Source organism: Leptosomus discolor, chromosome 11, assembly GCF_034619465.1.
Source record: "Leptosomus discolor isolate bLepDis1 chromosome 11, bLepDis1.hap2, whole genome shotgun sequence".
Lineage (NCBI taxonomy): Eukaryota > Metazoa > Chordata > Aves > Leptosomiformes > Leptosomidae > Leptosomus > Leptosomus discolor.
This window is the reverse complement of record NC_141401.1, coordinates 10,167,973-10,193,305: the sequence shown is the minus strand read 5'-3', so window position 1 is coordinate 10,193,305 and position 25,333 is coordinate 10,167,973. Positions and strand designations below refer to the sequence as shown.

The window sequence follows — 25,333 nt, the reverse complement described above, 5'->3', positions numbered from 1 at the left end:
ACTATGAAAAAAAAAATAAAATGCAGCACAGAAAAGGTAAAATTATTATCGTGTGTTGTTCTTGGGAAGCTCAAAATTTGAGCCCAAATCCTTTATCTCTATTGTGGCTAAAGGAGGTGTGTACAAGAGATGCTCAGAATGGAGTTGGAACTAGCGAGTTCAGTCCTCGGAAAACCCCGTGAAGCAGAACACGGCTAAGTGGTGTTTCCATCAATGGTTTTTATTAGGTTTAAAAGTCATGCATATGTGATAAAAAGGGGAGTGAAAGGCATGGTGCAGAATACAGCTGCCTGGTTTTACTAATGACTCTATTCAGAGTTCAGGGGCATTTCTTCACAATTTTGGTGCTGTTCTGTCCTGTGCTAATGGAACTCCCAGATTTCTGAGGAAGCTTTGCACAAGATACATCCAGGGCTCTGGCTTTCACTATTGGCTACATTTTGGAAATGCAATCATCTTTATCTGGTCCTTCCTTGTCATCTAAAAAGTGTGGAGTAAATTACACCAAATGGACTTACTCCTTCAAAACTGTAAAAACATGCAAGTGACTCTCAGACTATAAATAATGAGGTTTGTGACTATTTAGCCCTGTAGTTATTTAACTAAATAAGTATAGTACAATGGACAGAACCACGATCATGGAAAAGTAAAATTTCTCAGCAAGTGGCAATATTTTAATTAACTCAGGGCAGAGGAGAAAAAGCAGCCTGTGCTATTCTCTACAGGAAATTTAGCAGAGAGAACTTAATGTTCGTTCTTGTCAGGCTGCAAATAAAAGTTAACTACCGCAGACTGTTGATTTATGTAAATGAAACTCTTGCTGCATTGTGCACAGAGCTATTAAGGGGAGAAAATACCAAGTTAGGAACAAGTGAAAACTCTCTGTAAACTCTTCCTTTCTCTCCCACATCCTGAGCATCAAATCATAGCTATAGAAACTATTCATATCAAGTTTTCTTGCTCTGTCTCGTTAATAATGTGACCAGAATATCCGCAACTTCTACAATGGAGAAAGGCACTGGAAATTCACCTGACCATGTTCTTCAGCTGCCCTGGTCCCAGAGAAACTTGGAGGAGTTTATTATGTCCTGACAACCCTGTGGACAGCAGGATGACCATGAGCTAGCGATGTGCCCTCGTGGCCAAGAAGGCCAGTGGCATCCTGGGGTGTATTAGAAGGGAGGTGGTCAGTAGGTCGAGAGAGGTTCTCTTCCCCCTCTACTCTGCCCCTGGCGAGATTGCATCTGGAGTATTGTGTCCAGTTCAAGAAGGACAGGGAACTGTTTGAAAGAGTCCAGCGCAGAGCCACAGAGATGATCAAGGGGGTGGAGCATCTCCCTTATGATGAAAGGCTGAGGGAGCTGGGTCTTTTTAGCTTGGCGAAGAGGAGACCAAGGGGTGACCTCATTAATGTTTATGAATACATAAAGGGCGAGTGTCAGGAGGATGGAGCCGGGCTCTTCTCGGTGATGGCCAATGACAGCACAAGGGTCAACAGGTACAAGCTGGAGCACAGGAGGTTCCACATTAACATAAGGAAAAACTTTTTCACTGTGAGGGTGACAGAGCCCTGGAACAGGCTGCCCAGAGAGGTGGTGGAGTCTCCTCCTCTGGAGACATTCAAAACCCGCCTGGACACGTTCCTGTGTGATCTACTGTAGGTGGTCCTGCTCTGGCAGGGGGGTTGGACTAAGTGATCTTTTGAGGTCCCTTCCAACCCCTCAACGTTCTGTGATTCTGTGAAAGCTGTAAATGTAGGTATAATGAATGGAGGTCATGTAGAGGGGTTGGGGCCCAGGAAAGCAGCAGCTGCACGTTCTATCAGGGCTACCTTCCAGGAGAGGATCTGGAAGTCCTGCGGGAGAATAACATCACATTTTTCTCTGTTAGTAAAGGCCAAAATGCAAACTGCCTCGCATTACCCAAGCAAGACCATTCTTTCAAGCACGTGAAGCAAAGATGTCAAGAGTACGTCCAGTACATTCATTGGAACATCACCCAAAGCAGGCCAGCATGGTGCAGGGGGATGGTGCTTTGAGGGAATACCTCATCCATGACAACAGAAACTTGGCTTTGTAGTAAGGCCCGCAGCTGGCTCACCCTTGAACTCTGCTCCCTACCTCGCCTCTGGGCATCTCGCTTAGAAGCGCCCTGGCAGGGGCTGCTGTGCACTGCCGCTTTAAGGCGTGCAGGCACTGCCAGGCGGAGGTCCTCTCCAGGGCTGGAGCACCAGGCGCAGGCAGCAATCCTCTGCTCCGCAGGGCTTGCAGTCACTCGCTGCTCTCTACTTAATAACATTTGGCTGCTTATGAGACATCTGACCGGCGAGCTGAAGGCTCTCCTCTAGCGCAGCAGAGTTTCACCTGGCGTGGGCGGCAGCTGCCACCATGGCAGCAGCAACGGGCTCAGCTGCAGTGAAAACTGCCAAGTCCTGCAAAAAGTATCGAACAGTGAAGCGGCACGCCAGCATCTACACCTACCAGGAGCCGCCCCACAGGTAAGAGACCCTCCTCTCTCCTGAAGTGCAAGTCTGCCTTATCTAGCACAGAAGTGGGATCTGGTCTTTTCATTTCCATTTAGACAGTGTGGTAACATGGAAAGGAGCGTGATAAAAATCACTCTTCTCTCTATATTCAGGTGTATTTTAAACCTCTTTGTTTTTTCATTTTTCACAAAAGACAATACGACAACATAAACGCTGTACATAAAACTGTAACTCCAATGATTTCAAGGTATAGCAGGGTTAGAAACCTCTCTATACTCTTCTTGTGTAATTACACGTTTCCCTTGAATGTCCCCTGTGACCAAGGGACAGGACTGTGGACTGATGGATCAGTGGTCTGATAAGTATGTCCTTTGAATGTTCTTACAAGGCATGGTTTAGGTTATGATCTGTTTCTAAGTGATTAAAAGGTGTTGCTTTTTCAGCAAAATTGCAGGGAACTTCCCCAACAAGTACATAGCAATACAATTAGAAAACTTCCTAGCTGGTGGTTGTTGCAGCACCTCAGATGTCTTCATCTCATTCAGGGGGAAACAGTCACCACAGGTTCTCAGACCTAAGCCTCTGCAAGAATGAATATTGCTGCTGTTCCATATACAATACTTTGTTTCAAACAGGGAATTGCGAGAGCTGTAGCTTAGCAAATGTGGTGACAGCATCAGAAAAGATGATTTAATAATCATCCACAGAAATCTGCATCAAAGCACGTGAATCTTTTTACAGGGACGAGTAATTCTTGGTGTGCGGGGTCCCATGCTCCCATCCCCCTCAGCAGGGAACAGGAGCAAAGGGCAACCACGATCTAAGCATCTGTTCCCCCCATTCTAATGAGAAAATATTTTATCATTATTACAATCAAAACAAAAGGCCAACGCCACGTGGTGAATAAATGAATGTTAAGTGCTCTTGCTGGAAATGTTTAGACAGTACTTTGTTCCAGAAAAATATACAGTGTCTTGCTAGCATGATGTACAAGCTGTATAGCTGGAAACACTCAGAAAGACCAGGATTTGTGGTGGGGAGTGGGGATAATTTATGACTGAGCAGCAAGCCGTGGGGAGGAAAAAAGGCACATCCTGGAGGTGGGGAAATCATCTGAATTATTCACCGTCTTTAAAACAATCAGGTCATGCGAGTTCCCTAGCTCACTGCTGTTATATTGCTCTAATAGGCTGGATCCTGCGCAAATCAACAGTTTGCTGGGGATCTAAATGGGAATAATTTGTCTTGATTTTCCTCTTGTGGGGTGTGTGCTGTGCTGCCAGCAACTCGGACGACGATATCGGTGAAGAAAAGGCTGAAAGCCACGACCCAGAGCAAATCTTTCAGAACATCCAGTATCAGAAGGAGATTATGTCCAACATCCGCTGCCGGCCATGGCCGATGAGACAGAAGCTGAGGGCGCTCAGGTAAAGGTGTTTGCATGAAAGCTTTCAGGCTCATTGACTGTGACAGTGATTCCAGTCTCAGAAGCTTTTCAGTGTTAAACTGGAAGTGATTATACACGGAAATGACTAAGAGCTGCTAGGAAAGCATGCCATAAGGATTCTCTGACAAGATCTGAGAGCTGGCTGAATGCAGCAGCCTCCAGGTGGAAAGTCTGCAGGTGAAGTTGTCTCCTGTGCATGCCTGTGGCTCCCTTTAGACAGTAACTCTATGGAAGAGAAAGCAAGAAATCACGCTTTGGCTATTAATCATTAAAACAATGGGTCAGCTATTCAGTGGTCTAAGGAAAGGCTGTTGGCAACGCTCAGTAATACATTTTTAAGCTAAATTATTTCACTCTGTCCAAAAAAGGAAAAACCATTTCCAAGGTAGTTGCATGTGATGATTGCATGGCATGAGAACAGAAGATGGTCATAATATTCAAGTGATATATTGGAAATGGCAGTAAATATGTGACTTTTGTAGGTTTAAAGGGTATATTCAGCATAGAGGCTTAAGTAGTTCAGCTTAAGATTGCAATTATTATATTAATAATTCCAAATTTACAATGAAAAAGTGGGTGCCTAACTCTTTGGGCCACCTGTCTAAATTGTGTTAGGTGCTTGCTTTATTTCTCCTTTTAGCCCGGCATCTTTCTCCTAAAACCCTGTATGATGCTAGGATAGCATCTTAGTCACAAGGAATCCCTACCAGCAGTAGAGCCCTTGTGTAATCTTGGAAGCAAGAAGAGATTTTTCTCTCTTAAGCAGAGTCCAGGACTTGCTGCCTCCCTGTTCCTGCTGATGAGATTTTGGTGAATCCCTATCCATCTTCTGCCGAGGTCAAAGACTGCATATGATCAGATGAATATGCATCTCTTTGCATCTTACAAAAGCGCTACACCATATTTGCAGAAGAGGTGTTAGTATCTGCATGAGATTAACCAGACTGTAATGGGGATCTTTTTATTTTACTCATTTGGGTCACACCATTTTAAAAAAAAACATTTTGAATCAAAAGGACAGAGAAAAAAATTAGAGGAATAGAAAACTCCCTCTGCAGTCAAAGTTTTGAATGCTGAGTTTCCTCAGACAAAACTCTCAGTAGTTTTAAAGAGTCAGTAAAAACCTCAAGAGGAAAAGAAAAAAGCTTTGCCTGGATAAGGGTTTTATGGTGAGACAGTCCACGTTTGTATTTCAGAGCCTTTGACAACTTTGCTAGTTGCTGCTTGTGCAGAATAAGGGGCTTGGAGTAACGGGATCAATGTAGAATGAACTTCTGCCTTCTCGCGCAGACAGGCAAAGGAGATCGTGCTGAAGTATGAAGGGAGGCTCACTCGAACAAGAGGTTACCAAGCTGCTGGTGCAGAGGTATGGCTATGCAGTCCTGATCTCCTACTCAGCAACTCTGTAGGAGGAGGAAAAGGCAGTTAAAAGCTGTTGTGCTTTTTTTTTAATTGTGAATTTAGTAATTACATTTCTGCAGACTAATTTGATGTGTTGAGGGATGGATGGCCTTCTATTAATGCAGCATAAGCTTCTCAAATAATCTACAAATATTGATGCCTGCTAGAGGGGGCAATGGGAATGGGATACCAACAACACAATGCTAGTATTCTCTGAAGAGATATTTCACCAGACTCTGGGGCCACGGTTCAATAGTCTAGTATGAAAAATGCATCTAGCTTTTAGTTTGGAAGACAATCCTACAATAGCTTATTTCAAATACATTGTTAAAGTAGTTTTTTGCTTGCATAATACTCAAAGAATTTGAATTTAATCTTAGCAAATCTACTTACATCACTGAAAATAGACCCTGGCCCTCATTTCTGGAAATTAATATGTAGGAAATTGTCCCTAATATGCAACCAACAGAGAAGAGATCTTTAGCTATCTAAGCAGTCAAGAAAATTTTTTTCATCATGAGTAGACTTTTAAAGAGTAACTTATCTTAATTCAAAAAGGTGGGGTTGTAACAGTAAAATGGAACACCATGCATTTCATTCAAATGAACAAGTAAAAGGCTGCATATGTATCTGTTGTTCTGTTACGTTGGCCCACAGCAAAGGTTAACAGTACTACTTTTCAAGGTAGGAAAGAGTCATTTTTCCTTTTTCTGCCTTTGCATGTATGGCAAATGCAATGGAAGTACCAAATGCCATCAAAATAAATACTGGGTTTTGCCTTCGACTTGAATGGAACTGCGATGTTACCTAGAAAGAGAAGTGTTAAGGCTCTGCAGTACCTGTCAGTAAATCGGAAGCGGGGCTCATTACTTGTTTGTATTGCCCTTCCTACAAAAAAACTGTGGCTTTCATCTTAGAGTTCACAAGGAACAAAAGTTTGTATCTAATCCAATTGTCTCTATTGTGTGTATTTGCTTGAAGATATTCAGCACAGGGATATAATTCAGCAGTTAATTAGCACCACTCATTGTGTGTAAGGGAACTGTATTCTTTTTTCCTAGCACAAATTAGGGAATATAGCCTTTACATCAGAGCTAAATTCAGCAAATGTAACAGAACGAGCTGGGGTGTTGTTTTTTTTTTTTAATTGGAAGGGCTTCATTTTCAGGTATTTTCTCAGAAAATAGCATGGTGATAAAGGAGACAAAAATTGTAGCACAGCAAAACAAGCACTACATCTTCAAAATTAAGAACTCAGGGGTAGAACATGTGCTAAGAACAAAGTGTAGCTGTAAGTGTATACATTTTTAAGTTTTTTAAATTGGCAAAACACACACTGTTCTTAATTGAACAACTCATCCATGCTGTTATTTATGAAAGTTGAAGTTAAAATACCTTTTACTGTTTTAACATTGAAAGCATTTTTTCTTTTCAGTTCAATTATTTTATATTTGCATTGTGTTTTTTTACATTTGTGATTAATGCCAGATGCCCGTAATCTGGATTCTAAGAATATAAATTATCTGTTCAGCTATGCAGTAGGCAGGAAAAGAGGTGATAGCTAGCTAGTTACAATTTTAATAAATGCTACTCCAACATTGACACCTTTGAATACTGTATAAATCTGCAGTACAACTGGCGCGAGCTGCTTGATTTCTTTCTCAGGCTTGTGAACCCTGTTCTCAAATGAAAGTAGCGTTCCCAGCATCTACAGTCTCTTCATTTAATTAAAATACTTCCCATTCATGCAATAAAATACCCATACTGCCATATATTCAGTAATTAAAATGCTATTTACTGTTCTTTGGTTTTAGGAGATTAGATTACACAACGTAACATTGACACCGCTGCTGCCTAAAATATGGGGGTTTTTTAACATCTAGCTGTACTAAAAGTATTTTATAATGCATGATATACAAACATTATTTTCCTGTTGACACTGTAAAGTTATAGCTCTAATTCAACAAATCAAAAACTGCACTCAATTTTGCACATGCAGATTTTGTTTCTTCTCCCACATGTGTATGCACACCCCACTTGTGCAGGAAGATGCTTTCCTCTGACCATGCAGAAAATGGAAGCTGAATAAAGACTCTACAAAACGTAACCACAGGTTTTCTGCAGGTGTCAGCTGTAACACATAGAGCTGAGAATATAGTAGTGGAATTTGCTGTTGTTGAATACAAAAGCTTATTTTTCCTGTAAGAAAATTTCCTCTAAGGCACTATGCTTCTCATCTTTGAAATTAGTTGTCTGTCCATTTGTTTGTCCTAGAAATCAAATTTATTATGTGTAGTGCAGTGGGATTCCCTCACAAATTACGGAGAGGCTAGGCGTCCTGCCAATGCCCAGCCTGGATGACTTCTGCTGCCCAGAGCCACTGCCTGGCCCTTCTCTGCAGTTCCTCCCCTTTGCAGCCCCCAACCATGGAGGAGGCGGCAGGGAGTGACACCCATTGGCTTCTTTCTGTTGGTTCCTCACGGCCTTTATGTGTGAAAAATATAGATTGGTGGCTCCTGACTGTACCCTCAGCGGTGTATAAACGGCGCTCTGTCTTTGCTGGCATTTGGCTGGTAAGCAGAGTCAAGGACTCCTGTGCCCCTCACGTCTTGTTTGTTTCTAAAACCCACCGTGGTTTTCTTTACCCACCTTACCCACAGACATGCTCTAAGATCTTAGTAATTAACGTTTGTAATATTTCTTATGCTACAAGATGAAAGAGCCATGAAAAAAATACTTTGCATTTCTATTTTTATTTTTTTACATGCAGAAGTGTCATATTTCTTGTTTCTCTACTTTTTTCTCAGCTTTGGAGGAAGTTTATTCGACTGGCATATAATTTTGTGGTTATCTTTATTCCTTGGGAAATGAGAATAAAGAAAATAGAGAGTAAGTATAAAGGTGTAATGGTATTGAATAGTAAAGCACTTGCTAAAATGCTGAGTCTTAGGGTTTATTTTTTAGTTTAATGAATTACATAATATTTGGGAAAGAGTTAAACGCAAATTTTCAGCAGTGACATTTTCGTTCAAAACTTTGCTTTTTCCTCCTTTCCTGGTGCCTTAGACACTGCACTCATTTATGGTCTTAGTGGGGGGTAACTTTTAAAAAGGCAAGTTTGTCCCATTTTGTTCTGAAAATGCAGCATGATTTGGTTATACTTTATCACAGTCCATGGGGCAGCATCCTCGGGCCAACAGCCCCAGATCTGCCCAGGGTTAAACGTGGTTGTAACTGGTGTCACCAGCCCTTGAGTCTTTGAATTGAATTAAAGCAAGTCTCAACATTACATCAGCAGTCAGGTCATATCCCTGTGCTTCAGTGGTAAAGGAAAACGGATGCATGATGTCAGCCAGCTTAGCAGCTTCTTGCATAAATGCTGCTGGTAATCATGAGTCTTTCCCAACAGTTTGTGCTGGAATTACATTTTCCTCAATGACGTGTTAACGTTTACTCTGCTTTGCTGTATGCCTGCATGAATAAGAAAAGTTTTACTTTTGTTTCATTATTCAAAAAAATACTTCATTAATAAATCAAATGAGCTTTTATAGATTGCGTAGGTCAGATAACTATTTTCTGTGGTTTAAGGTCATTTTGGGTCTGGAGTTGCCTCTTACTTCATCTTCTTGCGATGGCTATTTGGAATCAATATCGTACTTACCATAATGACAGGAGCATTTGTAGTCTTACCAGAGGTAAGAACATGCTGCTAATATTCACAGAAAAATGCTTACTGTTACACTTTCCTTTTTTCCTTTCTGAATCAAACAAATGGTACACTTAAAGGTATACATCAATTTGAAATGTACAATTTAAAATTAATTATTTAAAATAAATTTTCCTATTAAGAAGTCTTTTTCTGCCAAATGATAAGAGATTTTTGCTATTAGAGATGATGTTTTGTCAACACAGTACTAATGCTTTTACAGAACAGGTTTGTATACAATTACTAAAATGAAGACCCAAATTCGAAAAGCTGTAGTTGGTGTTGAGTATGGTCAAGTCCTGTTAGTGTTGTTTACAGGCAGAAAATGATAACGTCCCTCTCCAGACTCTGGATTATCGTCCATTAGAAATCATTTTCTATGAGTTCAGAACAGCCACAACTTTGTTTAGTTCTTGCATGCAAGTAAGGCTATTTTCTAACTTTGTTACATTATTCATAAATATTATTTTGCCTTGCCTAACTTGTGCTTTAGTAATGTTATCAGATGACATGGGAATATCTGATTTTTCTTCTCATTGGCTAAACTAAATTAAAAAAAAGGTGAGTACCCCAAAACAAAGAAAAAAGTAAACTGAAATAAAAAAGGTATTCACTTTCATTTTTTACTTTTTTCAGGAAAAGTAGATTAAATCTTAAAATACCATTTTGGGATCATACATTGTCATACATAATTTAAAAGTGCTTAAATTACAACAAACATAATTTTTAAAACTATTTTGTTAATGGATTCAGTTGAGACCTCTTTTAGTTTCTCAGCCATTTTAAAGATGTTTACAGAGCAGTAAATTTCTTCATAGGTAGACCACAGATAGCAGAAAAATCCCCATCTGGTTTAGTGCAAAATGAATGCAGGATTTCTCACAGAGTTTCTAGTTTAGGACGAGGAATGACCCAATTCTCGCTATCCTGATAGTAGCATCTATGTGGGCAGCTCTTGTTGGGTCCTGCTGTCCAGCCCCAGGTCAGATGGGCTCGCACAGCTTCTGAGACCTTCTCTCTCTTTCACAGCTACTGGCCGGAGCACCGTTTGGCAGCACAGTCAGCAAGACCATTCCCAAGGAGCATGTTGCATCTGCTCAGGACCTGGACACCATCTGGTCACTAGGGGCAAGACTAAAACCACTCTTTATTGTTTCACTGTCATTGTTCTGCTGTAATCACTAGTTACTGCTCTTACTTACAGGCTCTGGTCTTTGCAGGGCTACCTCCAGTACTCTGTTTTGTTCTATGGCTACTACGGTCATGACAGGAAGATTGGAAAAGCTGGATATCGGCTGCCTCTTGCCTACTTCCTCGTTGGAATGGCAGTGTTTGCTTACAGCTTCATCATTCTCTTGAAAAAGTAAGACTTCCCATTTACTGTTGTTCATAAGCTTGTGTGTTCAGGCAATCGTTAACGGTGTATTTATCCCAGTTCCCCTGTATTTATTCTGCATAGTTCTATTAATCTGTTCAAGTCTGCTAATATCAGGGAGGCAGACTGAGTTTAATTCTAGGCTGTTCTTCATCTTGCTATCATTTACCTTCTCTCTCACTTCAGTTTCCCAGTCTATAAAAGGAGGGCAGTGCAGAAGATGCTCTATGTGCTTTGCATTTGTATAGTGTAAGGTCCAACACTCATGGAAGTCCTCTCTGTTTTCCTCTTTTCTGGTATAAATATTGCTATGACAGAAATTTATATTTTAAGTGTAATGCTTTCAGCATTGTTATTCCCATCTATTGAAATACAAACATAAAAATTCCATCCGAGATGTAATATTATTTGCGTTGTTCCAGCCAGTATGTGGCGTCTCATTCAAATGTAAGCTTAGCTTCTTTGCTGTTGAAGGGCCAGGAGCAGGAGTCACTTAGCAGAGAGTAAAACTGCTAACGTTGACCATAAATCCAGGAACGTGTAATGCTTGGAGAGGGGCAAGGTCGGTCACTCTATCCTCTCCTGGTTTGCTTACTCTTCCAGATACCTATTTATCTGGCACAGTGCAGTCCAGGGACATTTTTAGCACCACCTGCAATAACTCTCAGTTTTGAAGCTGAACCTCCCCTTTTAATGTATTTTTATTCTACCTGCTGGTTTGTGCCGAGGGTCACTGATATGTTTGACACCGATCTATGCATCTGCAGTTTCTGGGTATGATTAGCTCTGCTGCTTCTGACTTAGCTCACTGACTCTGCTTAGCTGCTTACAGTTCCCTTCTTAACTTGTCCTTTCAGATGCCCTTTCTTTCATAAGCTATTAATCTTCATTTAATTTCTCACACTTTGCAATATTCTGCCACCTTGCCTATCTGAGATGAGTAGGTGGGGTTTTCTTTCTTTTTCCCAAGGTCTGTAAAATTGCACTGAGTTTCTATTTGATGATAACATATATTGAGGATGAAAACAATACAGAAAACAAACAGATCTGGTGCGTGATCACTAATTTTGCCAAACTAGCTTGTAATCACAGTAATAGTGATCCTAGTGATAGTATTTTCCAGCTGGATCCTACTTGGAGATTGTAAAACAAATATGTTTAAGTCTGCAGCTCTAGTGAGATTTGCCTTATTTGTCAGCTATAAAGAATGTAAATATCAAAATGCCCTTCCACAGCGAGTCACTAGAACAAAAGCAAAGTTCATGCTCTGAACCTCACCCTGTTTTATTTTCTTCATAAAGCTGCCAACAATGACACTAATTGCTGCAAATTTTTGGTAGTTCTAAAAGCACAGACATCTGAAAACTATGAACCAAACCAGTGATTTCCTTCATATTCATCTTCACACATTAACAGTTTGGTGTTATTTTTTTTACAGAATGGCAAAGAACTCAAGAATGAGTTTAGCAAGTGCCTCTGATGAAAACTACACTTTCTGCTGGAGACTGTTCTGTGCTTGGGACTATTTAATAGGAAACCCTGAGGCTGCAGAGAGCAAAGCTGCTGCCATAGTTAATAGCATTAGGGTGAGCAACTGACCTTCAAATTATTTAGAGGTGATTTGTTTGCTAATCTGTAAGCTATATAAGTCTTTTCTCTCATTCTCTTGCATTTCCTGTTGCTTTTTGGTATTTGTTTACAGATCTGTTTGCCTAGGGGAGGGCTAGTATCACATCTCTGCGTGGTATTGCAGTCACATCATACTCGCTGACACTGTCATTCTGTCCCAGCAAGGCCATTGTGGTGGTGTTCAGAAGAGTTTTATTTAAAGCTACTGTATGTTTGACAAGAATTTAGATAACTGGAAACAAATTTGCTTGTGATGCGATTTCATTGAGTAATAGAATCAGATTCATATTAACAATGTGAAAACACTCGTTTCTTTCATCTCTCTATAACAACTGGCCCAGGGACATCTTACAGCTCTCTCAATATTAGAAATTGGCTTTAAATATAGATGTCTTCCATTTAGAATTTAAGAGCAGATGTGGTTTTTGTCAAAAGTAATTTATTTCCCAAATTTGGTGTATTCTCATTAAGTCATTGAAAAAAATGACTTCAAATTGCATCAAGGATAAATTAATAACCTATGATATTTAGTTATTTCAATGACTGAGGATAACTTTTGACAGTTTGGTATTATATTACTGACACATGGATTTTATATACACGTCCTGCAAAAAGATCTGGTAGTGTAAACCTATGGTTGTAATCCATTGAACATGCAGGACTGAAAGTGCCCAAGTATTTGATTACTGGGTATTTGTTTCTCAGAAATCTCTTTCACTATTTAAGCTCATTTATGGCTCCTCAAAAGTTATGCAGGGCAGAGAGGTATTTATCTATTTGCACTTCCAGGTTGTAAAGTTTTTTATTAGTATACTCGATAACTTCTGTGAAAGATATGTGCGTTATTTTTGCTGAACACTATTAAAATGATAATGCTGTGTTTCTTTCAAGGAAGCTATACTGGAAGAGCAGGAAAAGAAGAAAAGCAAAAACTTGTATGTATATAAGATCAGTGATACTTTTCAAAGCGCTGTTTCAATGCAGATAGCAGTGCTAATCTGCTTATCTGCTTGTCTCGTACTTCTAAAAACAATGTTAGACCCCTGGTGTCATAAGACAACCTGCTGTATTGACTGTGCTTTTTTCCCCACCCTCCCCCCCCAGGGCAGTGACTATAAGCTTAAGAATTATTGCAAACATCCTTGTGCTTCTCTCGCTTGCTGGAAGTATTTATATCATCTACTTTGTCGTGGATCGATCCCAAAGGCTAGAGCGCACCAAAAAGGAATTGACTCTTTGGGAAAAAAATGAGGTACAGTTTTTATGCCACCTCTGTGTTAGAAGCAGGATTATTGTCTCGGGGCTCTCTGTAGAATAGTGTGCACTGAGGTGTAAATTGCAAGAAATTAGCCAGGAGAAATGACCAACGAGAGGGCAGAGTGGCGGTTACCTGGATTTGTCTTCGCATACTTGGTCCCCCTGCTCTGCAGCAAGGTGTCAGCAGAGCTGAAGTGGGCAGGGGGATGCTGCAGGTCCTCATTTCACAGCGACTGCAGCTCTAGCTGGCACCTATTTTGTGAGGACAAAGTATAAACTCTCCTGTCACTTACAAATCTACTTTTGTGCCCATGATCGAGCTGAGCAAACACTGGGCCAATGGACTAGGAAGGAATCAGCTTTGACAATAGTTGTTGATTTCTGCTGCATGATACTGAATGTTCTGAGAATATTTCCATTCACAGGAATGAGTGGATAGTGAGTGCAGGGAGTGAATAGGTATGGAGAAGCTACTCATTCATTTCAGTGGAAGATGCTGGTTTCTATTTCCCACATCAAGTTTTTATTTTAATTAGTAAAGTGGTAACTTTAAAGCTACAATGTCTGGAGTAAAGTTTCCGAAGCGTTATTCCAGATCTGTGACTTTGGATCATAACTACTGTTATTACTAATGTCAATAACAACTTTTTAAAGCATCTTCTCCAAGAAAAGCAATCACCAAAACACATATATCAGCAGTATTTCAGTCAGCACTCAAGGTACCACAGAAGATCTACATGAAAAGCTACAAAAATGCTGCATGTCTCTGTTCTGTAGGTAAGCGTAGTCGTGTCACTGATTACAATGATTGCACCCTCTGCTTTTGAACTTGTGGCAGCTCTGGAGATGTATCACCCAAGGACTACTCTTCGCTTCCAGCTTGCCAGGTATGGGCATTGCACAGCATAGAAAATATGTGGGAAGAAAGAGAGGGAGAGGAGAGGTGAGGTGTTCTCTGGTCGTGTGTTTTAGTCCAGTCAAACCAGACAGTGTATGAGAAGTCGATGAGATAACAATGCCAATAATTGGTATCTTATTCTTCTTGTTTTCAGGGTTCTTGTTCTATACCTGGGAAACCTCTACAGTTTAATCATTGCTCTCCTGGATAAAGTGGACAGTATGAGTGTCACTGTGAGTTTAACTTGATGTTTTCTGATGTGTAAAGCTAGCACATAGAATAGAATTACTTTATAGATAGAATTCCATTTATTGTGATATATATGAAGTCAGATGAAAATTTGTTTGAAATTGATTAAAACATATTACAGTTTGATAGGATTGTAAAGTTAAGTTTAGTTTGTAATGTTCATTTACAGCTACTTGGAGTTTCTTAGGATAACTGGATCCATGCGATTGCTGACGTAGCATGAGAGATAGATTTCTGTGCATTGCTTAACTATTAAAAAAAAAAAAAAAGCCACCACTTAAGGCCAAATATTTCCACCTACCTAAAATCACGTTTCAGTACTGTCCTTACAAGTTCCATCTGACTCCGTACATTGACAGCTATTTAAGTCACCTAACTGCTCCTTGAAAATACACAAAGAAATGCTTCTATGTGTGTACGTCGTTGAAGGTACGGATGTCTGCGTGTATGTACAGTTGAAAAAGTAACTTTCAGGACACTTATTATTTCAGGACTCTGATGTTAACAACAATGCAAGTAATTCTACCACCTTCTTAGCAACCAAAACGCTTTCTAAAGAAGACAATTTATCTACAACTATTCCTGATGTACAAATCAAGAGGAACGGCATTGTCACATTGGAAGACAGTAGCACTCAAGGCTTGATGTTCTCTGACACATTGGTTAACAAAACAGTTTCTTTTAACTATAATGCCCAGAACCCACAGGATCAGTGCTGGGAGACATATGTTGGTCAAGTATGTAACTGTTTTATTATGTCATCAACTTATTCTTAATCCATATTTGACAAAAAATTAAAGTCATGTTGTGCTGTGTTCAATTTTAGAGCTTTTCTTTGTATAAATTCCAGAATTTAGCTAAGGATTGTGTAGAAAGAGTAAAGACTACACAAAGTGACATGGCCACAGATAGAAGCTTTGGTTTTTGTTCAGTCTCTACAATATGTTTAGTGTTATACAAATGTTCTTTTGCCAGGATTCAGTCTCTATCTTCAGCTCTGCACAGGCAGATCCCTACAGATGTGTGATACAGATCCCATTTTAACAGGATACATCCTATTAAACTCATAGAGAGAAACACGACTATAAAAATGTGTAAGCAGTAACATGTACCCTGTGCAGATTCAGACGGCCACCCGGATAGACAGGAATGCAGACCCGACCCAAGCATAAGATTGTGCTCTTGGTCATTTGTACAATATCTTAAGTCTCTATTCATTCTGCTTCAGTAAATCACTAGAAAATCAAGCGTTCTTCACTACTTCTTCAGAAAGAGGACAACAACAAAAGGTTTCAAAATACTGTCAGTTTGTAAGAATGGAGCCAGTCGGGTGGCAGCGCCACGTATATGTGTTCCCACAGTGAGGTTGCAGAAAATCCGCAGGCTGAATATGACACTCTTTGCTTCCCTATGTGTGAAGCATACGTCATTTGTGGCTTTTACTTTGAGTGACTAGCAGTGGCACTAGCACATACAGAGAGAAATTTTAACCACGCAAAATTCAAAAGGTGTCATTTGTTCCCAACGTACTTTGGTCTCTTTCTGTGTCACACTTATGTCTAGGCCACTAGATTAAGAATGATGCTAGTGTGCTTCTGACTTGCTGAGCTCCTTGTTCCAGAGTAAGCAATATTAAAGGTCTTGTTTGATCGGCTGGAGCAAAACACCCCTCCTAGGTTTATTATCCTGACTTCTATTCATGTATGCCCCTCAACCAATTGCACAGTAATCAGGAAATTATTAGAACCGGCATTCAAGGGGGTTTTTGATTGATTGTTTTTTCCCCAGAATGGGCTAGAGATGTTTGGAATTGAATCTCTTCTATTTAATTGTACGTTTTTAAAGCTCAATTAAATATAGGATAACCCCATTCAATTGTAAGCACTAAACAGGTCTCTCTCTTCTGGTGTGATGATCCTACTGCCATTGAGTTTTGGTTTTGTGTGAATAACAGGCACTTCTCATTGCGAAGTACTTGGCAAGTATGTATTACAACAATCAGTATAATAAAGGATTGTGTGCAATAGAAAAAACAACCCATTTCAGTTTATCTAGATAAATTTTCAGAACAATCATTAAAAAGAAATCTTGAAGCCATCAGGACCAGAGTTTTATTGTTTCAAGCAATGGAAGGCACACTGGAAGCTTGATTATATTTGTTCTCTTTGCTAGAACAAATACAAGTAAGGGAAAAGTCAAACAGGAAAAGCTTAAAAGGAAATAATTTATATATTCAAATCATGTTTTATCAGGATACTAAGCTTAAGCCAAAATACAAGTACAAATGCAGAACAGCCATATGCAGTCCATTTGCTTCCAGAATGATTCACTGTGAACAATATGTATTTCAGGAGATGCTAAAGCTTTCAATTATCGACATGATTTTCACAGTCGCAAGCATCCTGCTAATTGATTTTTTCCGTGGACTGTGTGTCCGATATTTAAGTGATTGCTGGTGCTGGGATCTAGAAAGCAAGTTTGTAAGTACAGTCTTTATTTTATCAAACTAAGATGCTCAAGATGGGGTAGGCTCCTTCCCTTAGTACTGAACATCCTTAAAACCTTTCCAAAGATAAATAATTTCTTGGTAGCACATATCTATAAGAGCACAGCTCACGCTGAACTTAAATTGGAGGGCACAGGGAAATTCTGAGACTGGATGTTTTTCTCAAGCCTACTCCAATGGTCATGATGTTAAAATGTTTGACTTTCCCAAAATGAGATCACAAAGCAGTCTCAGAGCCAAAGATGAGACAGAGGGCATGGAGTTGCTCCCCACATTCTCTTTTCTATAGCTGTAACGTCTATCCATAATGTAGATAGTAGTCCAAGAAACAATAACCAAAAGCACATCGCACTTTAAGAAAATTACAGTGAATAATATTTGGTTAGCAAGAAGCTATTGGCATGAAAGGCTGAGGACTGTTCTTTCTCCTTCGGTGAAGAAGTGAAGTAAACTAGAGAGGAATTAGTTTACTTAATCCCCCGTTGCAGAGTAGGTTTTACTGTGTTCCCACTGCCTGCCAAAATCTGGTATTTGATCTGGATGTTTCAGGCTATGTGCTGTCTGCAAACTGATCCAGTCAAATGCTTCTAATAAAAGATCTGAAAAAAAGATTAAGATGAGGTATTCATCCTACACTGTGTTTCTTGTAGCCAGAATATGGAGAATTCAAAATTGCAGAGAATGTATTGCATTTGGTCTACAACCAAGGAATGATTTGGTATGTAGTTCATAAGCGATTTTTCTTGTCCTTTGTTGGCTGATTACTAAGCTAATCTGATGATTTCAATGAACCTGTTCAAGTAGGATATTGGTAAGGCCGTCTTTTATACTTTATCATAATCAGAGATTGTTGACAGTGAGCTGTTGTTTACTTGTTTTTTTCATATTTTTTGCTATTAAAATTGCTTCTGGCAACACTGAGCATTGACAAGATATTACTTTTCCAGGATGGGAGCTTTCTTTTCACCTTGCTTACCAGCATTCAATGTTCTCAAGTTGATTGGACTCATGTACCTGAGGAGCTGGGCTGTGTTAACGTGTAATGTGCCACATCAGCAGGTTTTCAGAGCATCTCGGTTAGTCAAAATAAGAGCAAATGACAAAGAATAAATCAAATGCAGACCATAGAAATTTCTTCTGTGCATAGGAATAAAATGACAGGAGATTTTTAGCTCTCAAAGTTGACAATCAAATTTGACAGTAATATTTGATAGCAAAGGTCTGTGGGGAAAAATAAAAAAACAAACAACAAAACAAACAAAAACCAAAACCATAGTTACTGAGCAACTAGAGGGTTTGTAAAGTGGGGTAGTCAAAGATATGCAAGAACTGAAAAATATGTTAGGGAATAGTCCTAGCCCAAAATATGTGACCTAACATGAATGCTTTATTTCCATACAAATCCGATTGAGCAAAAATAACCTACATGTGTTAACTGCTGCAAGTCCTATTTCTTGATGTTTCTTTCTTTGAAAGCTATGAAGTATCTGCTTTTTTCTTTTTGTTGCACCGCACAACAAATTTCCCCACTTTTCTTCTATCGTGATAATTATTTACTTAAAATGGAAACACTATAGGGCATCTTTAATTCTTAAGAATCAGTTATTTCTAACATGTTTTGAAGATGAATCAACTTCTGCCACTCTCTTTTGCTCCCCCAATACAACCAGGCAGTAAGGTCAGTTTATAGAAGCGTGCTATAAAGCATTCTCTGGCTGCAGCAGTGGTATCTGGAAAGCAGTGCAAATAGGATTTTGATCATTAAGAGTCTGTTTCAACTGGCTCTGTTCAGACCGTCTAATCATAGCAGAATGATTTTGATCTTTCAGAAATGTAGATCTTGAACTTGTTAGGTAGATACAGACTTGCATCTTTTATGCTGCCTCTGGTTTTCTGTCTGATTAGTATGGTCTGAAACATGTTATGCCTTCTTGCAGATCCAATAATTTCTACTTGGCCATGCTGCTGTTCATGTTGTTCTTATGCATGTTACCAACAATTTTTGCTATTGCCCGATACAAGCCATCTTTAACCTGTGGTCCCTTCAGGTAAGTTCTAATGGACTAATGAAAATTGCAGCAAAGATTTTATTTCATTCTCTCACGATAAATTAATCAGGTTCAATAATACCCCAATTATTGAATTTTTTTTTTAAAAAAAAAAAGAGTTGATAAACTGGACAATGTTTTTCTGCTGCCAATGTTTCCCAGTTTAAGATCTAATTAGGTGAATACATCAACCTGATGTATTCTCTGAGCGAGGCTCGAAGTTTTGCTTTATATACGGTTCAGTCATTTTATGTTTACATAACGTAATGTGCCACCGAGCAATCTAGCACACATCATCATCTTGTGTCTCAATTCAAGCACTTTGGCCAATGCTTTTGTGCTTTGGAAAAATTTTTAAAGTTGATTTTTTTTTTTTTTTTTTCCTCTCACTGTACTGTTGCAAAGCAGTTTTGGATGAAACTCCTCATTTATCCAGCGCTACACTGCTCAACAAACTGATGTACCTAGGATTTCTTAAACTTAGTTTCACCTTTTTTTTTTTCTCTCCCCTTGTAGTGGACAAGAAAAAATATATGATATTGTTTCTGAAACGATTCAAAATGATTTTCCCACATGGTTCAACACAGTGATTACTTATATCAGCAGTCCTGTGGTTGTCCTCCCTGCACTACTTCTTTTATTGTAAGTACGGTGGTTTTCTGAGGCAGATGAAATTGATTGAGTTAATACTGGCTTTATCTCTGGAGAGTCAAATGTTGATACTGAGGAACAAACACTGCATTATTGTAATTTTATTAATCATATCTGAAAAAAAAAAACCATCTTATTGAGTCTATGGAATGAATCAGACAGCAATGAGAGTATGTTAAAAAGACTGTCATCACATTTTCAAAAGGAATTTCTTGTTCTGGGATACTGTGTTAGACCAAGTTCCCTATATTGTGTCAAGGCTTGAAGTACTGCTGACTCCAGGAAGTTTAAAGATTCTTCCCTCTCAAGAGCTCCTCAGAAATTCATTTTCCACTTCCTCATGGTCTTAGTTCAGTTTATGGCTGTGAACAGAGCTCAGTCTATCATCCAAAGAAGCTACTCAGTCATCTGATTTCTGACAAGATAAATCAATTATGAAGATCTGCTCTTAGGTGTTAATGTAATATAACTTGCTGCAGACTTTCCAGTGGAAGTCCTTTCTTACTCTAGTTTCTAAATAATTGTTTGCAGATGGGAATTAATATTTACTTTGCTCTATGAAGTGCCATTTGTCTTCCGTGTACCTTTATACGTTTTTTTTTTCCCTGTAAACTACTGACGAACGCAGCGTTTGTCCCACCAGTGGGCTTTTCAGACAAATCAAGAAAACCGAAGCAATACTTCCTATTTGTAATTTTTTCCTCTAAGGAAAGGAAATATGAACATATTTACAAATCTAAGTAGCTCTATTGACCGATGGCCAAGCACACACGTAAATGTTTGTGGTCTGAAGTCTAGCTATAAGACTTTTCCATCTGAAAGCCAGTGTAATCAATTATGTCAGGCCAGATCTGATCTTGACTGTGCCAGTGTAAACAAGGTGTTGTTCCAGTCAGTCAACAAAATTACATTGGTATCGGTGTGCAAACTCAGCTGTAATTCTGGTGTGTCTGTTTCATAACCTTGGACCGTGAAAAAAAGATGAGAAAATATTTACCAAAATTTTCATTTTGAGTGTGTCCAGAATTTAAACCAAAAAAAGCTAGAAATGCACCCAGGGTTACATGCACAATGAAAAGACTTGCAAAAAACACAGGCACAATTAGAACGATTGTTAAGTATGTTTTCAGTGTCATGTCTTTCTTTCATGTATGTTTGTTTGAAAGAAGACAGTGATCCATTATCACAGTATAAAGGAAATGCTACAAAGCAGCAATTGAACCTGTATGTCATTTTTATGACCTATAAACCCTCAGAGAGAAAACTGTCAAGAATGTTTGAAGTGACTTATAATCACCTCTTTCACTTCCAGCATGCTAATCTATTACCTACAAAGTATTGCAAGATCATTAAAATTCACCAACAATCAACTGAGAATGAAGATCCAAACAGTAAGTAAAGCCCAAAGCACTTTTACATGCAATTTGGTGGGTCTTCAGTAAAGTACCAGCCTAATTAAATCTCTAAAGTCACTTCCAGTGTTTCACAATGTAAAACCAATCCTGTATTTTTCATCCTTACACAGAAGTGGATTTACTCTCTGATCCATAATAATTTACTGCTTCTCATTCTTGTGAATGTATTTTAGGAAAGAACTGAAGATAAGAAGAAGGTGGTTCAGATGGCAGTAGGTAAGTTGGTGAGCTTTAGAAATGCCACCATTAATACAGCATTTGGATGCAAAAGCGTTTTGATTTCTCATACACATAGGGAAGTTCAACTACATTTAAAAAATTGTATTTCCTGTAGAGTCCTCCTTTTAGATGGTCTTTGAGCTCAGCTTGACTTAATCTTGACAGCACTGAAAGACAACATGTGTAGTTTACACCTAAACTCTGCTGGGATCTTTGAACTGGGTATTTTCCCCCTCCTACCACCAACAGGGCAAAACCTGGGAGGCATCTCTGATGATTCAAATAATGTCAGACCTTGCATAAAATTCAGAAGCTAGTAGGCAGAAGAGGAAGAAGTGAATGGCTCCTATTCCTTGACCTAAGATGGCTGAATATTTCATCAACAATGAAATTATTTCACATTTAAACTGTGCCTGAGGGAATTTGAACCTGTACCTTCCACTTCTCAGATTTTAGCAATGAGAAACCACAGAAAGATGCTGTCCTCCTAATACCTCCCAGTGAAAGGAGCAAGTAAAAATTTGCCAAGCCAAAGAGAAGACATGATTCAGTGGCCTTTTATGGCTAGATCTTAATGCTACTGTGATCCCCGTACAGCTCTCCAGCAGACACTTAAATGGTGAAATACCTGATATATAGTAATTCAGTGATCAGGAGCAACTATTAAGGGCAACGAGGTATGGGTCCTAGTTGGACTTCCTTTGTTACAGAATCCAAATTCAGCTTTTGGCTGTGACCAGCACAGTCACTGGAGCCACTCTTGACTAATTTGGCGACCTTCGTGTTGGAAGAAGTGTGAGCTAAAACGTGGCTCTTGAAAAGACACTTTGGCTTGTTGCCCATTTTGGAATCCTAAAGTGCAATGTCCAGTGGTTTTTCCACGGTCCCCAATATTACATCTGCCACGTACCGTAGTGTGCCGATCCACCCCTTTATCACCATGTCTCTCAGTGTGACACCAGTTTCTCCTTTCTGAACGCAGTGGGGTTCTGTTAGCGCTGGATCCCTTGACTGAGGGGTGAATTTGAGCAGCTGCATTTACATTGCAGCTTCTAAATTTAGACACCTGGATAGGTCCTGTAATAACTTCTGTTTTCTAGCCAGAATCCAAAATCTGGATGGGAATGACAAGAGGCCAGAGCAAGAAAGTGATGTTATCAGCCAGGAGTCTTCTGTTCGGTCCTCAACTCCCCGAAAGAACGGCACTGTCTTGAACTTTGAATCTCCTGTGAGCAAAGGCACCAGAATACAAACCATTTCCCAGTCTGTGCCCCAAACTGTGCCCTCAACTGATGTTGCAAGACCTGTCAACGCAACTCCCACAACTTCAAACTCTTTAACACCAGCTCCCTCAGCATCAAGTGTACAGAAACCAAGAAACAATCGTACCACAAACAGGCAAGAGCACGTTTGGTTCTAAATGGCATTTCTTCCAGCAGCTCTGTGACGTACCTGTGTTTATTTACAAAACAGCTGTGTATTCAGACTGTGTGGAGCAGTAAAACAGATGAGGAATTTTTTTAAAGCAGATTCGTTCATGGGTACTATTCAGATTGCTGGGAGCACCACCTCCTTAACTCCCCCTTAATTGAGACGGGATTATAAAACTTGTGAAATTATGTAGTTGAGGGAGTTTACACACATCTTAAGCAAAGGTAAACCCTAAACTTCCCCTCAGGCATATAACTAAAACAGTTTGTGCAGGATACCATTTCCATGAACAAGATAAACACAGTAAGAGTGAAAGAACTCTGTGCAGTTTTAGTTGTAGGACAACTAGTTTCGGACATCAGCAGACTGATGCTTTAAGTTACCTGTTGAGTTTTTTCCAAGCAATCAGATAAAGAACAGTTCTCAGAATAATAAGAAAACAGAACAAGAATGTAACTTGAGAGGTCAATCGTCTGCTGCCTTTTCCCAGGGAAGAACAAACATATTTCCTAATTTCTGGGGTGCGTTTCTCAAACAGGTCCTAAAAATTCGGAACAATGGAGATTCTGTAATCTCCACCCTTCCAATCTAGTGTTTGACTTCCAGAGCAATGACTTTTTATACATTTTAATTGCATTAATAGATAAGTATGTATCTCAATATTTCCTTCCTTTTTTTTCCCTCCTAAAGGTACCCAGGCGTGGCGCATGGGAGTGCAAGCGAGCTCTGCAAAACAAAGCCCTACACACCAGTGACTTTCAAAAAGCACACTGAAGATGTTCATTCTGAGCCTCTCTTCAGAAAAGGCATTCGGCAGGTAAATCCGGATACCTTTGGGGGAGGGGCTCCTGTTTTTGTGGGACGTAGACCATATGCTACCAGGTATTTCCTTGTTAATGAAAATGAGTCCCGCAAAAAATCGCTCCGTTCTGCCTCCCGACTCCAAAGGCACTTCAGAAAGGATGAATCGGGAGACATTATTGAGTTATATCCACGCAATGTCAGAAGATATGTGTTTCGAACACCGCACCAGATGTATTCCCCCCATCCAAGTGAAGATGAAGAAGATGAAGAGGAGCTTGGGAGAGAATTCATGAACAGATCCCATCGCCCTCGCTCACTGTCTGATCTTCGCCCAGCACCACGATTTTACATTGGGGAATGTGCTGATGGTCACATTCTGATGAGCAAGGATCTAGCCAGAGTGCAGTACAAATCCTGGGACGACGGTTTTGAGCTAGACAGGCCTCCATATGCTTACAAGAAAGTGCACCTGAACTATCCTGAGCCACGTGTGAAACCGAAATCAAAGCAAAAGCTGGAGCAATCTCTAACAGAGTCTGATTCTGTTTCCATTGAATCCAGCAGTGATCCGCAGAACAGCAGCAATGACCAGTATATCCAGGTCATTCATAGCAAGGAAAAGTATCCAAAACCTGGGACGAAACTCACCAAAAAGAAACCAAAAAACAGCATTGATCTAAATTTTTCTGAACCTAACGAACTGGTGTGCTCAAATGTCTGAGAAGGTGCCCCAAGCTTTTGGTTTTGAAGAGGTGTATGTGCATTTGTTGTACCTGCTGTTTGACGTCTACCAGAATAACTACAACGTAGTCTTTGCAACAACATATTCAGCCACTCAAGGGGGAAGAAGCATAGTTAGCCTTGTATTTTACTGTTAACTGTACCTTGCTTTAATGTCACAACTAATACATTGGAAACTTTGGAAGAAAAAACTACTCCAACTTATTACTTACTATTATGCTGTTAAAAACCAAACCCACCACCTACTGGAAAATCAAAAGCTATGTACTTGGGGCACTTTAATTAAACCAGTACAAAAGTATGTCAGCTGAGGCTCTTTGTCTCTTCGACACAGTCAGAGCTAAAGATGCTTCCACTGAATAAATTCAGCAGGTAATCAGCTTCCTGCAAACAGAGTTACTATCTACAGTATAATTTATGACATCTGGATGTGCCTTGTCTGACTATGGTGTAGCTCAAACCAGAAATAGTGTAATTGCAGAGAATAGTGAGTTTCTTTACTGTGCTGCATGGGCAACGCAGTTATTTGATTGTAGCAGCGCAGGCCAGCCTTCCGGATGAAATCCTAGGTCTTCTATTGATTTTTCTGGTGAGACCCCCTCAGCCCAGCCTGATAAGCTTCACTGTGGAAAACTTTCTATCCATGGCCTTCAAAAAACTTGCTTCATTACTCCTAATTTAATTCTAACCTGTGTTTCACACACCACTGCAATTTTGCATCTCCTTTAGATGCCAGAGATTGCTTTTTTTCCCCATGTCATCTGGATTAGACTGGGATAAAAGAACCACTGGCCTTCGGCCAGAACGCGCAGCCCCTTCCAGCGGGTCCCACAAGCCGTGCTGAGCCATGGTCACCGAGGGCCGAAGGAGGCCGGGCACCCCGCAACCCCAGGCCCCGCAGGGGGTGTGTGACCCGCCGTCGGCCGGCCCGGCTGTAAGTGGGTGACCGGGGTGGCCTCATCTTCAGGCGGTAAGGGAACGGCAAAGCCTCTGCCCCTTTTGAAGGCCGGCGGCGATCCGAGCAGCGCCTCCTGCCAGCTGCCTGTCGCCTGGTGCCTCCTTCCCCCTCAG

General features: G+C 40.0%; 1 protein-coding gene across 1 annotated transcript; it reads left to right on the top strand.

Moving 5' to 3' along the window:
• The first annotated feature begins 2,387 nt into the window (after positions 1–2,387).
• On the top strand, positions 2,388–24,242 carry TMC3 (transmembrane channel like 3). The gene is made up of 22 exons (XM_086471740.1): positions 2,388–2,497; positions 3,769–3,912; positions 5,223–5,298; positions 8,141–8,222; positions 8,922–9,028; positions 10,069–10,167; positions 10,260–10,402; positions 11,853–12,000; positions 12,935–12,978; positions 13,148–13,295; positions 14,078–14,187; positions 14,353–14,431; positions 14,939–15,184; positions 16,799–16,927; positions 17,604–17,671; positions 17,901–18,029; positions 18,891–19,001; positions 19,518–19,643; positions 20,965–21,043; positions 21,241–21,283; positions 22,387–22,684; positions 23,408–24,242. Exons 1-22 carry the CDS (start codon positions 2,388–2,390, stop codon positions 24,240–24,242), a joined length of 3,354 nt encoding a protein of 1,117 aa, XP_086327866.1.
• Positions 24,243–25,333: the final 1,091 nt, after the last annotated feature.

Excerpts from the sequence above, each read along its gene's own strand:
- TMC3 (XM_086471740.1), top strand. The coding sequence starts at position 2,388 with ATGGCAGCAGCAACGGGCTCAGCTGCAGTGAAAACTGCCAAGTCCTGC. Across the intron at positions 13,296-14,077 it reads CTCTTTGGGAAAAAAATGAG|GTAAGCGTAGTCGTGTCACT; the intron begins GTACAGTTTTTA and ends TCTGTTCTGTAG. Across the intron at positions 17,672-17,900 it reads TACAACCAAGGAATGATTTG|GATGGGAGCTTTCTTTTCAC; the intron begins GTATGTAGTTCA and ends TTACTTTTCCAG.